Source organism: Diadema antillarum, unplaced genomic scaffold (genome assembly GCF_040938485.1).
Source record: "Diadema antillarum isolate AM-2024a unplaced genomic scaffold, OU_Dant_1.0 scf00000022, whole genome shotgun sequence".
NCBI lineage: Eukaryota > Metazoa > Echinodermata > Echinoidea > Diadematoida > Diadematidae > Diadema > Diadema antillarum.
The window spans coordinates 2,480,151-2,494,712 of record NW_027270911.1 but is presented as its reverse complement, the minus strand read 5'-3'; the positions used below and the strand labels follow the sequence as shown (position 1 = coordinate 2,494,712).

Here is a 14,562-nt window from a genome sequence, read left to right as displayed (position 1 = left end):
TGTAAGTGGATCATGTGATGCTTTTGAATATTTTATTACACTAGTACAGACATAGAAGTTGCTGAAGAGTTGAATGGATATAGATGACTGACATTGCACTGATCCCAGAAATGTGTCTTAAAAATTTTCATTAACTTTAGTTAAAGATATTCTTATCCGGCATGTCAAATACATGAAAGCATATAGTGAGAATGCTCATAGGTCCTTTCCCTCACTCCACCTTACCTCATTCACATTGTAACTGTTTGCACTGTTATTGATGACCATTGCTTTTTCTGTCTTTCCCAGCCATCGCTGCCATTCAAAAGCTCGGTGCAGCTGCATCAGGCCAGGAAACCACACAGGATCTTCCACATCAGGAAGAAGTTCACAGTCTCATTTCACTGGCTGCTCAGCTAGCTTTTGAGGTTTGTACAAATTTCCAGTACTTCAGTGCAATGAACACATCATCACTGTTGTCATGGACTACTGAAATGTCATTCTTTACTCAAAACTAACACTCACCATCCCTTGAAGATGTGAAGGAATATATCACTGAATCGATTAAAAAAAACATTTAACAAATCTGTCACCGCGCATATCTCGAATGAATGTGCTCTCCTATTATTTGCTTGTATTTTTTTTTCTCTCTCTCTTTCTCAATTTTGCTTTGTCTCTTTCCCAGAGAAGTAACAAGCATGTTGCCATATCTGCCCTAGAAAACTTAGTCCACAGCTCCAAGGATCCTCGCCAGATTCTCACTTGTTTCAGGTGATACTTTATGCTTCCCCCGATAAAACATCCAAGGTTATATCACAAAAAGGCTCATGCAATGTTATAAATACTAATGTTACTGTCCATTGATTGCAAGTTGTTCAAGTACCAGGTGATATCTTTAGATGAATGTATCAAGATAGTTCTGCATGTAAACATTTTTTTTTTTTTATTGTGGAAGTATTGATTATCAATTGTTACGTATGAAATTTTGGATTATGGACAGGATTGATAACAAAGAATTTAATTAAAATCATGTCAGTACTTGTACGTGCATTGTGGCAGTGTGATGAGGTTAGACATTTCATGTCATCTTTAGTTTGTAATATTTTGTGTGAATGCTGATCATATAGACCACCTTTGGACTCACAGAAAAGAAAAAACGTTGGATAATCGAGCTATGAAATAATGTTTTTCTTTGTTCCTAGATGCCTAACTAGACTGAGGTTGACCCTGTCTGAAGGGAGCAGAGATCCAAAGTAAGCAATAAAATTCTTGAGAGTGTGTCAGTTTTATCCATTGCTTACAGAAATCGAGTATACCATGTCATAGCCGATTGGAAATGTTATTGTACATATTGAAAGCAATAAATCAACAAGTCTGTGTAATATCCGTTTCCAAGTAGCAATACTGCTTCTTTTTATAGGCCTTTTCACAACTTCACCCTTTTTTTTTTTTTTTTGGACATAGAGCAAAATGTGAAACGACAAGACTAATTCCTCCTTCTCCTAGAGCACTTTAAAATGAAAGACTACTGGTGTGATGATGTGATGTGATGTGATATGATAATCTACTAAAAGTTGCTGTTACATGTAATCATGTAGTTGTGACCATAGTATTGTCCACATCTTTTGCTCTCTTTTTTTTCTCCCTTCAAAACAACCATCAATAATGATTATCTTTCAGACTTATGTCTTTCGGATATATGAAGGATTTCATTCATCAAATCATCTCTCATTGGACAGTCAATTGCACATATGGAGACAGACATGCAGTTGTTACTGCTCTCTCGGCTACCACTTTTATTTCAACACAAATACCTTAATTCACGCTATTTTTCAAAACCAGTGCTTGTCTGCATTTGATACCCACACCGCTACAACTGCGTCTGAGTTTTCTTCTGTTCTGTAATTTGGAGGATTATTTTTTTACGCTTCTACCCGCTATCATGGCTCCCCCTGCTACTCGTTCGAAGACCACACCCAACACACAACCAAAATATTAGAAACTAGATATATAGCTACGGCGACTGATATGCCTCCGCCATATTGCATGGTTCTCCTAATAGGTCTATAGTACAATGTCTTGACAATGTGTGATGACAGTTTCAAACAATTGGCAAAATATCAAAATGACAGGTTTGACACAAATGTGCTGAATGTTCACTTTCCTAGAACTAGGTTCAATTGGATGAATGATTAAAATGTCAGAGTGCAGGTATTTGGGGAACTGATGATTTTTACTTGACTTTTGACCCTTTTATAAGTTTATGCATTGAGTAATTTTTCAAGGTATTGAGAAAAAGTATAATTTCAGTATCAAATGGGAAAATAGCATTATCTACACCTGGCCTTTGACCTTTGACCTTTGACCTCACAGTTCCAAAGAGAATCACTGTTAGGTTGAACATGCATAAATATGTAAGTTTCATGATGATACCTTGAGTTACGTTTGAGATATGGAGGAAAAAGTGCAATTCAGCACTTTCACTTGACCTTTGACTTTTTGACCTTTGACCTTTTGGCAAGAAACTTCCCATAGAATATATATTGGGTAATACATGTATACATCAAGTTAAAAAAAAAAACCTTCATTCATTGCATAAATATAAGGAAAGTAGTGATATTTTGAGGAGTTGACCTTGACCTTTGACCCCCTGACCTTTGACCCATGACCCCCAACTTCCCTAGATAATCACTGCCCATCGGTACAAGCATATATACTAAGTTCCATGAAGATACCTTGAACCATTTGCGAGATATGGAGAAAAACATGAAATTTCAATCTTTTTTTTCACAAAATAACCTGTGACCTTTGACCTTTGACCCTGTGATTCTAAAATCCACACAAAGTATTATCTCCCAAGGATACACCCTCATACCAAGTTTGATGTAAAACCACCACACGGTTCTTGAGATATCGACAAAAACAAAACGGGACGGACGGACGTACGGACGGACGGACGGATGGACGACTCGAAAACATAATGCCTCCCGCCACTTCGTTGCGGAGGCATAAAAATGCATCAAATTTGACTAGAGTGCTATGAATAATTCCTGTCATTTATTTGTTTGTTTGTGTTTCAGGAGTGAGGCAAATGTTGTGGCAGAATACTTAGAATCAGGTATGACAGATTACAAAAAATGATGATAACCAAATAAGTCACAGAACATTTAAGGGGCTTCTTTCTGTCGCTATAGTTCTTGAATGATGTAAGGCAACTCTGCACTTTTGACATTTCTCATTGAAACGAAATAACGAATTGCCATTGGGTAAAGATGTCTGCCACTCAAGACTAAGATATTTGTTGCTCGTCTTCAATAATCATATATGTAGTTCATGCAAGTCAAATTAAGGAAATTTCAATGAAAATGTTCAATGGAACCACCTGCTTCAACATACCCATTTTGCCAGAGAAACTTCTTGAAATAAAAATTGAAAAGAACCGAATCAACAGTGCGCTAACCTCTCTCCAATAGATCATGAATAAAAGTGTAGGCCTACAATGTAATGAGCATGCATGTACAGGTGTAGCTTAAAAGCTCAGGTTACCCCTTTCTGAGGACTTGAAGGAGATATTTTGCTCTTTACATGGATAGGTATATATACCCGATTTTTTTTTTTTGTCACCAACCAACAGTCTTGAAATTCTACCCATGTATTAACTTCGTGCCTTGTGACCTTCGCAGCATAGTAACAAGCATCTAAAACTAAGTTCATGTTAAAGGCATTATTAACCATTTGCAGATGAAACAAAAACCAAGCTTTGGTGCTTCAAAATAGTTCTAAAATGTGAGTTAGGGATGGAAACAAATCTAAAAATGTTAATCAGTGGAATCAGTGTTAAGTACTGTTAAATCTACAAAATGTGAACAATAGTTACAAGATTGTTTCAATTCAATTCAATTCAATGTTTTATTTCATTTTTCGACAAAAAAGATATGAACATCACTTTTTCGATAACAGAAATTAAGGTGCGTAAAGTATAACATGAAAGAATGTATATACAATGATTGCACCACCTTATAATAATTATACACTATCATATAACTCAAGTGATTAGAAGTAATTATACAGTATGCAAAATTCGAAAAATGGAGGGACCCACTAAGAAGACAAAGCTTGTAGATTGTGGGCCCCTCAATTTCTAGACTAAGCCGTCTACAGTTATGGTTTATTGAGAAAAATAGTGATATCTCCTTTAGGCTTTATTGCAAAATTTTTATATGGTAGGATATTTTGTGATACAACTGGCATACATTTGTGCATCAAATGTAATAACCTGAAAATTTTGTTATCATTGCTCCCGATGGTAAATGGTACCTAGAAGGTATTGGGCTACAATAAAATTAAAAATGATAGTAGTAGTAGTAGTAGTAGTAGTAGTAGTAGTAGTAGCAGTAGTAGTAGTAACAATAATAATAATAATAATGATAACATTAATAATTATGATAATGATGATGATAATAATGATAATAACAATGATTATAATAATGATGATAATAATAATCATGATAATAATAATAATCATCATCATCATAATAATAATGAAGAAGGAGAAGATATAGGCAAGTCTGAATCTTTATTTCATCCACAGTCTTGGTTCACCTGAAGAGTCTGGCAGAGCTTGAAGTGGTACCACTCAGTGATGAAGAGACCCGGCAGAACGAGGCTGCATGGTTCATGAAAGTCGGTGAGTTTTGTCCTACTTTGTGAGAATGACTACAGGCAACAGATATGGGGCTACTAATGATATGCAACAATTGCATGCTTTCCTGTAATGGTAAACAAATAATGCTTATGATGATGATGGTAATAATAATAATAACAACAATGACAATAATGATAATAATGATAATAATAATAATAATGACAACAATGACAATCATGATAATAATAATGATAATAATAATAATAATAATAATAATAATGACAACAATGACAATAATGATAATAATAATAATAATGATAATAATAATAACAATGAAAAATTGAGTAATCTAGTGAATGTAAATGTGTCACTGTTTGCAGGGATGTGAAAGTTCAGGGTTTCATCTGATTTCAGATTTGTTCACTCTGGTCAAAGCCCACTTTTCAGACTTTCTGGCATTTCAAATCTATCTAAATTTTTACAGTTCAGTGCACTTCAGACTTTTTTTCATAAGTTTCCATTTTTTTTTATCAAGACTTTTTTGTTTTTCTGCAAGTACTCTCACACCCCTGGGTTTGGTTGGTTTACTTTAAATTGAATAGCTTTTATGACATTGCTTCAAAATAGATATACCACTGTTAATGGCATGACACAAAGTGCATTTTTTTTTCACCATTTATGCTTGGCTTCTTTGAATAACAACATAAGATTTTGTGTTGCCGTGGGTTTTTATGTGTATGATGTATGCTCTTCAGTGGTAATGGGAGAAATTTGTATATCTTCTATACTCGATCAGGGGCAGATTGTTTTTGTTGCTCAATGAGCTCTGCTTCAGAATGGAAAGAGGAAATAGATGAACATGCCAATAAATTCTAAGGCAAAGTTCCTCATAGATATCTTCTTTCCTACATTGAACTGAAGGCATACTGACTTCCACTTCCATTTAAAGCTCAACTCGCCAAAGTTGAATGATCTACCACATGTTCAATATCACCACATGTACAACACAAATTTTTATAGACACAAAGGACATTTTGAGAGTCTAAGTGTAGATATAGTTTTTGTTTAACTCGTCAAAGACGAGTCCCTAGAATATTCGGGCAGGTGTCTATGGGAAATGAGTGTTATAGCAAAATTAGTCCATCCTCAACAGGTTAAAAAGAATAGAGGGTAAAATATCACGAGTGTAGTCCATGGACTGAGATAAGTGTGAAATAGCTGTAGCTTGTAGATGCACGTGTCAGCGCACGTTTGTTATTGGATGTCCAATGGCATTCACAAAGTGCCATTTTCATGTAGATGCAATCTAAATTTGCAGGGTCCAAGGACTTGAGTTAAATTGCCTTTGCGAATATGGGCCAGTGAATATCACTGTCTTGCATCAGTGACGTTCCTGAAATGGGATCATCTGACACTGTTTATCCTGCGTGGTTTTTTGTTTTTGTTTTGTGTTTCGTTTTTCTTCAGCTTGGAACCTGGCCATTGAACACTCCACCGACAGCCGACTGACCTGCAAGTTCTTTGAACTCTGTGGAAAGGTGAAACACACACCAAGCCTTACGAGTGGTCTGCTCTTTTAAACTCTTCCACGATATCCGCGAATGCAGACAATCACAAAATAATGCTGAATGATGTTTCAACTTAAATGAGCGCTCTAGCTTAGAGTGTGTATGCTGGTTGCCGACTAGTATAACTTATCAAAAGAAAATTTTGATATTGATTTTTGTATCAACTATCAAGCTCTTTTTGTATCAAATTTATCCCCTGAATGTACCGTCTCTGCATCACTCAGATATGCTAGTCTTAGCATGACGAGTTGCTGTTTTATCTTTACAGAAAGTTGTTAATCTGTCAGTTGTCAATCAAAGCAGTGCTAATTATACGCAAAATGTGTGGTTTTCATAGAATTTTCAGAAATCTTGTTTAAATCAATTCTGGAAAATCATGAAATACAGTTGTGTGACCAATAACTATTTAGTAGCACTTATAAAGAAGTAGTATCTCAAAACTCAAACATAGAGGGCATAGTGGTATCTCTTTTTTTTTTCTTTTTTTTTTTGCAAGAGAGTGTTTACAAAAACCATGCAAATATTGTAAAGTGGAAGAGTTTGGTCTCATAGAATTGATATGAATAGGAAAATTAACCTATTGCTTTTCCATTAATCCTTAATTGTCATTGGAGAAATGTGGCAAATTCAAAAGATATAAAGAGTCTAAGAATTTTCAATGAGTTAAGCTAGGAAGCCTGGTATCACAGTGCCAGTTACTTCACACATTGCTGTTGTTTTTTCTTTAAAATATACGGTCAACATCTTCTAGCTAAACCTCACACAAGTAAAGAGAAAATTGGCTAAATTGAACAAAACAAATCTTCCCCGGAAAGATACAAACTTGTTAATTCTACTGCAAAGGTCAAAAGTCATAGAAATCAAAGGATTTTCTCTATCCAGTTCCATTATATTCGACTTGGGTGAGATTGATGGCATTTATTACACACCTATCAAATCGACATTAATATTTGTGTCCCTCCCAATCTCCTGACCAACCATTTCCTACCCTGCCATCCACAGCTCTGTGACCTTCTCCCAAATGATGCCAACTTTTTACTACACACATTATTACCATTTACTACATATCAAATCGACACTATTATTTGTGTTCCTCCTTCTCTCCCAACCAACCACTTCCTACCCTGCCATCCACAGCTCTGTGATCTTCTCCCAAACGATGCCAACAACCTTGGGAGACAGAAGACTTGTCTGGTGATGGCTGCAGCAGCAGGACTCCAGACAGCCAGAGAGATGGTTCCAGGAGGGGACAAGGTGTGCAGGATGGATGAGTGCTGTTCACACATCCTGGGCCCTATTTCATAGAAAAATTGATACGATATCAACTTTTGATGGAATGGCAACTGTCATGGTAATGACAATAATAAAATGGGTTCAAGAATGTAGCCAATTGGAAGCGCTGAAATGAGTCACGTGTGCGTGCATTATTTTCTTCAGGTATGCACTAAGAAGAGTCTCTCTTCCACCTCCCTGGCCTGACGTACGTCACAATGTTTACACTAGCAGTGCGCACTCAATCAGTTGTTACAAGTGCGTCACGCGCTACTATACGCGCTGTCAATCCTGTAAACAACTTCTAGTTCGGGCCGCGGGCTGCCACAACAGCAGGCGGCCTTTCTTGTGCATAACAGTACGTGGCGTACGTATACTCTTATACGTACGCACAGTACTTATGTGCGGGATTTCCGAGTGCGACGTGCGTAAATGTTTGGGACGAACATCTTCGGACATCTTGACTTTTGAGCGAGTGCTACATGTAGCTGACTGGTATTGACCCACAAAGGTACGTGAATAATGCTGTTAGTTTTCGACCCATTTTATAAAACAAATGATGCACAGGATTATTTTGTGGCGTTAGTGAAGGTGCGGCTCACTCTCGAGTATTGACAACGGTTGCAAACATGCACTCGGCTGCGCCTCGTGCATGTCGCACCATTGTCAATACTCTCGAGCGCGCCGCACCTTCACTAACACACTCTATCCTGTGCATCATTTGTATACTATCCAGCTTCCTGAATGGCTGTTGGTATTTAAAGTTCCCATTCCACCTTTTATGAAATTGGGCCCCTAATTAACGCATTTTCAAACTTTAGTTTTGTAATATGTGATGTGAATGACTGTTAATTTGTGTAGGTCTGCACACTTGAATGCTAGGGGCCCTGTTCCAGTCACTGCTTCACAATTCACTTCACTTTTCACTTCACTTTGCTTTCCACTTCACTTCACTTCACTTCACTTCACTTCACTTTTCACTTCACTTCACTTTTCACTTCACTCACTCACTTACTTCACTTCACTCTCTTACTTCACTTCACTTCACTTCACTTCACTTCACCTCACTCACTCACTTACTTCACTTCACTTCACTTCACTTCACTTCACTCACTAACTTCACTTCACTTCACGTCATGTCACGTCACGTCACGTCACGTCACGTCACTTCACTTCACTTCACTTCACTTCACTTCACGTCACGTCACGTCACGTCACGTCACGTCACTTCACTTCACTTCACTTCACTTCACTTCACTTCACTTCACTTCACTTCACTTCACTTTACTTTACTTTACTTCACTCACTTACTTCACTTCACTTCACTTCACTTCACTTCACTTTTCACTTCACTTCACTTCACTTCACTTTTCACTTCACTTCACTTCACTCACTTACTTCACTTCACTTCACTTCACTCACTTCACTTCACTTCACTTCACTTCACTTCACTTCACTTCACTTCACTTCACCTCACTCACTCACTTACTTCACTTCACTTCACTTCACTCACTAACTTCACTTCACTTCATTCACTTCACTTCACGTCACGTCACTTCACTTCACTTCACTTCACTTCACTTCACTTTACTTTACTTTACTTCACTCAATTACTTCACTTCACTTCACTTCACTTCACTTCACTTCACTTTTCACTTCACTTCACTTCACTTCACTTCACTTCACTTCACTTCACTTCACTCACTTACTTCACTTCACTTCACTTCACTCACTTACTTCACTTCACTTCACTTCACTCACTTACTTCACTTCACTTTACGTCACGTCACGTCACGTCACTTCACTTCACTTCACTTCACTTCACTTCACTTCATTCACTTCATTCACTTCACTTCACTTCATTCACTTCACTTCACTTCACTTCACTTCACTTCACTTCACTTCACTTCACTTCACTTTACTTCACTTTACTTTACTTCACTCACTTACTTCACTTCAGTTTACTCACTTCACTTTACTTCACTTCACTCCACTCACTTCACTTCATTTCACTCACTTCACTTCACCTACTTCACTTCACTTTTCACTTCACTTCACTTCACTTCACTTCACCTCGTGTCACGTCACTTCACTTCACCTCACTTCACTCACTTCACTTCACTTCACTTCACTTCACTTTATTTCACTTCACTTCACTTCACTTCACTTCACTTCACTTCACTTCACTTCACTTCACTTCCCTTTTCACTTCACTTCCCTTTTTACTTCACTTCACTTCACTTCACTCACTCACTTACTTCACTTCATTTCACTCACTTCACTTCACTTCACTTCACTTTATTTCACTTCACTTCACTTTCCACTTCACTTCACTTCACTTCACTTCACTTCACTTTTCACTTCACTTCACTTCACTCACTTACTTCACTTCACTTCACTTCACTTCACTCACTCACTTACTTAATTCACTTCACTTCACTTCACTCACTTACTTCACTTCACTTCACTTCACTTCACTCACTTACTTCACTTCACTTCACTTCACTCACTTACTTCACTTCACTTTACGTCACGTCACGTCACGTCACTTCACTTCACTTCACTTCACTTCACTTCACTTCATTCACTTCATTCACTTCACTTCACTTCATTCACTTCACTTCACTTCACTTCACTTCACTTCACTTCACTTCACTTTACTTTACTTTACTTTACTTCACTCACTTACTTCACTTCAGTTTACTCACTTCACTTTACTTCACTTCACTCCACTCACTTCACTTCATTTCACTCACTTCACTTCACCTACTTCACTTCACTTTTCACTTCACTTCACTTCACTTCACCTCGTGTCACGTCACTTCACTTCACCTCACTTCACTCACTTCACTTCACTTCACTTCACTTCACTTTATTTCACTTCACTTCACTTCACTTCACTTCACTTCACTTCACTTCACTTCACTTCACTTCACTTCCCTTTTCACTTCACTTCCCTTTTTACTTCACTTCACTTCACTTCACTCACTCACTTCACTTCATTTCACTCACTTCACTTCACTTCACTTCACTTTATTTCACTTCACTTCACTTTCCACTTCACTTCACTTCACTTCACTTCACTTCACTTCACTTCACTTTTCACTTCACTTCACTTCACTCACTTACTTCACTTCACTTCACTTCACTTCACTCACTCACTTACTTAATTCACTTCACTTCACTTCACTCACTTACTTCACTTCACTTCACTTCACTTCACGTCACTTCACTCCCTTCACTTCACTTTATTTCACTTCACTTTATTTCACTTCACTTCAGTTCACTTCACTTCACTTCACTTCAGTTCAGTTCACTTCACTTCACTTCACTTCACTTCACGTCACGTCACGTCACGTCACGTCACGTCACGTCACTTCACTTCACTTCACTTCCCTTTTCACTTCACTTCACTTCACTTCCCTTTTCACTTCACTTCACTTTTCACTTCACTTCACTTCACTTCACTTCACTTCACTTCACTCACTTCACTTTACTTCACTTCACTTCACTCACTTTTTTCACTTCACTCCACTCACTTCACTTCATTTCACTCACTTCACTTCACCTACTTCACTTCACTTCACTCACTTACTTCACTTCAGTTCACTCACTCACTTCACTTCACTACACTTCACTTTATTTCACTTCATTTCACTTCGCTTCACTTCACTTTCACTTTACTTCACTTAACTTTATTTCACTTCGTTTCACTTCACTTCACTTCACGTTTCACTTGAGCAGTGTCTTTGGGAAATGTGTGTTGTAGCAAAATCAGCCCGTCCTCAACGGATTAATACTGCTGCTCCTTCCATTACTGTATGCAGCAATCAATGAACAATGTAATGTTATGTAAAAGCAACAATAGTGCATTGTGTTTAGTAACAACTGTATCTGCAACAAATGCTTATAGTCAAATGCTGACATTGGTACAGACAATGACATAAGTGCTATCCTGATTCTAACAATAAATACTATTGTTATCATCAATATTGCTAATATTATCATCCATCTTTGCGATCATTAATGATATAGTCTAAAATTTCATGTATTTCTTGTTCATGCAGACCCCTGTATTGGAGAAAGTGTTGGAGCATGTGGAAACTTGTCGGAACATATGTCATCTGCTTCAGAACCTAGGAGATGGTGGTGAGTGGCTGTGATTCCATATCTAATAAATGACACAGCTTAAATCAAGAGATATTACAGGGCTATTACAGTTGCATAAGTGAAAAGTTCTAGAAAGGACATCATAAAATGTCAGAGGCCAAACTGCGATTTTTATTGAGAGGGTCAGTGAAGCCAGTCTGAGGGTCCTTAAAGGCCGTGGACTTGGTGGTCTTGGATTAACTTAATCCTTGAGATGAGCTCTTATTAACTAGTCAACCTGTTACATCATAGATAGCTGATGTACGGTATTCTTATTTGAGACACTTATGGTAAAAATTCAGCACAGATGGTAAAAATCTTGAAATTTGAACTTGCTCCCATCTGCAATAGAATTTTGTCAGACGTGTACGTTTATGTTTTGCTCAATCTCATCTGCAGCAATCATAGACTAGTATGAATGATTTTGATAGGAAAATTGTGGTCAATTTCCATATGTCACAATTTTTTTCTACATAGTAAAAGTAACTAAAAGAATAAAATAGTATCAAAGATGCCCATTTGTAGATACTGATATTGGAATTTTATCTCAGAATCATCAGTGCTAAAAAAAAAAAGCATTTCTTTTTCTTTGCTCTTCCAAATCTTAACAAGATACCTGAATGAAGACAGGAACTCCTTCTAGAGTTGCTTGCTATAATTAGCTGAATGGCAGTGAATGGAGTGCTATAAAAGTGGATATAAAAGAGCATTAACAAGTAATTTTTCGTGCTCTGCCAATTAAGATGAATGTCGCATGTTTGTAATTCTGCGGAAATGAAACATTACCTAGTGGTACATATAACAAGCAAAAATATTTGCATGATTTTGCAAAATCTTTTGCAGATTTCTACCACATTGAAATGATAGGTGATTCAATCACATTTCTGCATCCTCCCACCTCAGATGCTGGCAGCAAGGATCGAGCGCCATCCATGCTGCTGCTCCACGAGTTTGAGGCCCTTGCCAAGCTTGGACGTCAGTCGGCCCTGGAGAACCTCATCACTCAGGCTCTCTCCTCCTCCGCCCATGACATCAAGACGATTGAAACTCTGGCTGGTAAGTCTCATAAGCCATATGACACCTTGGAGGGAAGAAACTATAGTTCCACTATCTCCATCATCCTACCGTGGATTATTTTGTTTCCTTATGAATCACAATTTCTTACTGCCCATATGCAAAAATTATTCCAATTTCACAAAATTTCAATAAGATAAAACGAACATGTATTGAGTTTAGTTACACGCTATTTTAAAAGCATACAAAATTCATGCAAGATGGATGTAAAAACTTTAAACTATATATTTCTGAAATATTCTACGTGTTCAGTAATGAAAAAAAAAATATCAGGAGTACATTCCAAAGCAAACAGGTAAGATGAGAATTGAAACCAGGACAAAAGTGAAAGGGGCAAAAATACACTAGGGAAAAAGATAATGTGATATTTCTGTAATTGAGGTGAAGTCAAAGGATATGATTGTAGTTCAGAGGTAATACTGAAATGCTTACAGTGCACTCTTGTTATAATGAACACGGTTATAACGAAACTTTGGTCATGATGATAACAAAATTCAGGTCCTGAAATCTTTATCTATGTATATATCTCTACATATTTTACTGTTTGTCTGAAATGAAATTTTGATGTATCGAAAGGAAACTGCTGGTCCCAAGGACTTTGTTACAAAGGGAGTTGCCTGTCACGTTTTTGCTGACTTATTTTCTTCGTGTGCCCAGCACTAGCCATTGAGCCTCCTGCCCACTACAAGCAGCTGAGCAAGCGCCTCCTGCAGGCAGCCCTAGACAGACATCTCAAGTCCCCACAGGTTGACCTGGAAAGGTGCAGGTAGGTCAATCATTGATTGGCTAATTTGGGAAAATGTCCCATGAGATTGAGTCGAAAATTGGGAAATTGGAAAATGGATTTGAAACATAACAAGAACCGCAAGTCATAGGGCAGAATGATCGTTGCATTGAAAGTAAGGATTTAAGAGTCACTGAATGGACTGAAGATTGGAATGGAAAAAAGAACTTAAAAGCCTAGGAACAGAATGAATTGAAATGGAAATTAGAATTAAAGCATAACAGAACAGAATGAAATTGGAATGGAAAATAGGTATGCGAAAAAAGAATGGAGATTTGAATGGAAATAAGAATTCGAAGGTTGTCACACAGAGTACAGTTGAATTGGAAAATTAATATTTGACCCAAATTGAATTGAATTGAATTGTATTGGGAAGTAAGATTAGAGATCAAGGGAATAGAGCTGGAGAATGAGAAGTGAAATAACATGAAATGATATTATTTGATTCATTCATAACAGGAATGAAATGTGAGTGAGTGGATTTTGGATAATACTTGTCAACAATTCCAACCCACATACAAGCAGATCACGTTTGTCCATTTTTGGGGTGTGTAAGCGTGCAGTCATGGCATAGAAACTATCTGATAAAGAATGGCAACATAAACTCGCAAGGCATCCAGCAGAAGGGATGTATGACTATCTAATGCTCCTGCCTGTCAAAAAAAAAAAAAAAAAAAAAAAATCTGTGTGTTCCTTCTCTTGCAGCAAAACGGTGCACAGCCTGATCCGACTGTGTTTGGGTGAAGGAGAGAGCCCTCAGCAGTCTGGTAGGGAAGAGGCCTGGGGTCACTACAAGGTGGTCCTCAAGGTCCTGGAGAGTGAACACAAGGTAAGCACCGTCCAGTCATGCGAGGTCCTGTTCACACTTGCCAATTCAAAGGGGGCAACATTGGAAAAATTGGGACATTTCGGTGAAGAGTTTATTCATTCATAGGCCTATATACTTTAAATTTCATCTCTGTCCAGAGGTGACTCCAAAATAGTAGTATTCACTGAGGGATGCAGCCCCAAAGTAAATAGTGCTATACTAGAGTCACTGAGGCCCATAGTTTTAACCAGAAACTCACAATTGGGCAGAGTATATTTCTTTT

General features: G+C 37.5%; 1 protein-coding gene across 1 annotated transcript in view; it reads left to right on the top strand.

Annotated features, from left to right (window-relative positions):
- Positions 1-14,562, top strand: part of LOC139731091 (testis-expressed protein 11-like) — a 35,341-nt gene that overhangs the window by 16,350 nt on the left and 4,429 nt on the right. Inside the window, exons 18-28 of the mRNA XM_071641973.1 lie at positions 289-407; positions 665-750; positions 1,182-1,232; positions 3,060-3,097; positions 4,571-4,666; positions 6,092-6,162; positions 7,330-7,446; positions 11,532-11,613; positions 12,517-12,669; positions 13,345-13,453; positions 14,177-14,300. Coding sequence (XP_071498074.1) covers positions 289-407; positions 665-750; positions 1,182-1,232; positions 3,060-3,097; positions 4,571-4,666; positions 6,092-6,162; positions 7,330-7,446; positions 11,532-11,613; positions 12,517-12,669; positions 13,345-13,453; positions 14,177-14,300 — 1,046 coding nt within the window. The remainder of the gene's footprint in view (positions 1-288; positions 408-664; positions 751-1,181; positions 1,233-3,059; positions 3,098-4,570; positions 4,667-6,091; positions 6,163-7,329; positions 7,447-11,531; positions 11,614-12,516; positions 12,670-13,344; positions 13,454-14,176; positions 14,301-14,562) is intronic.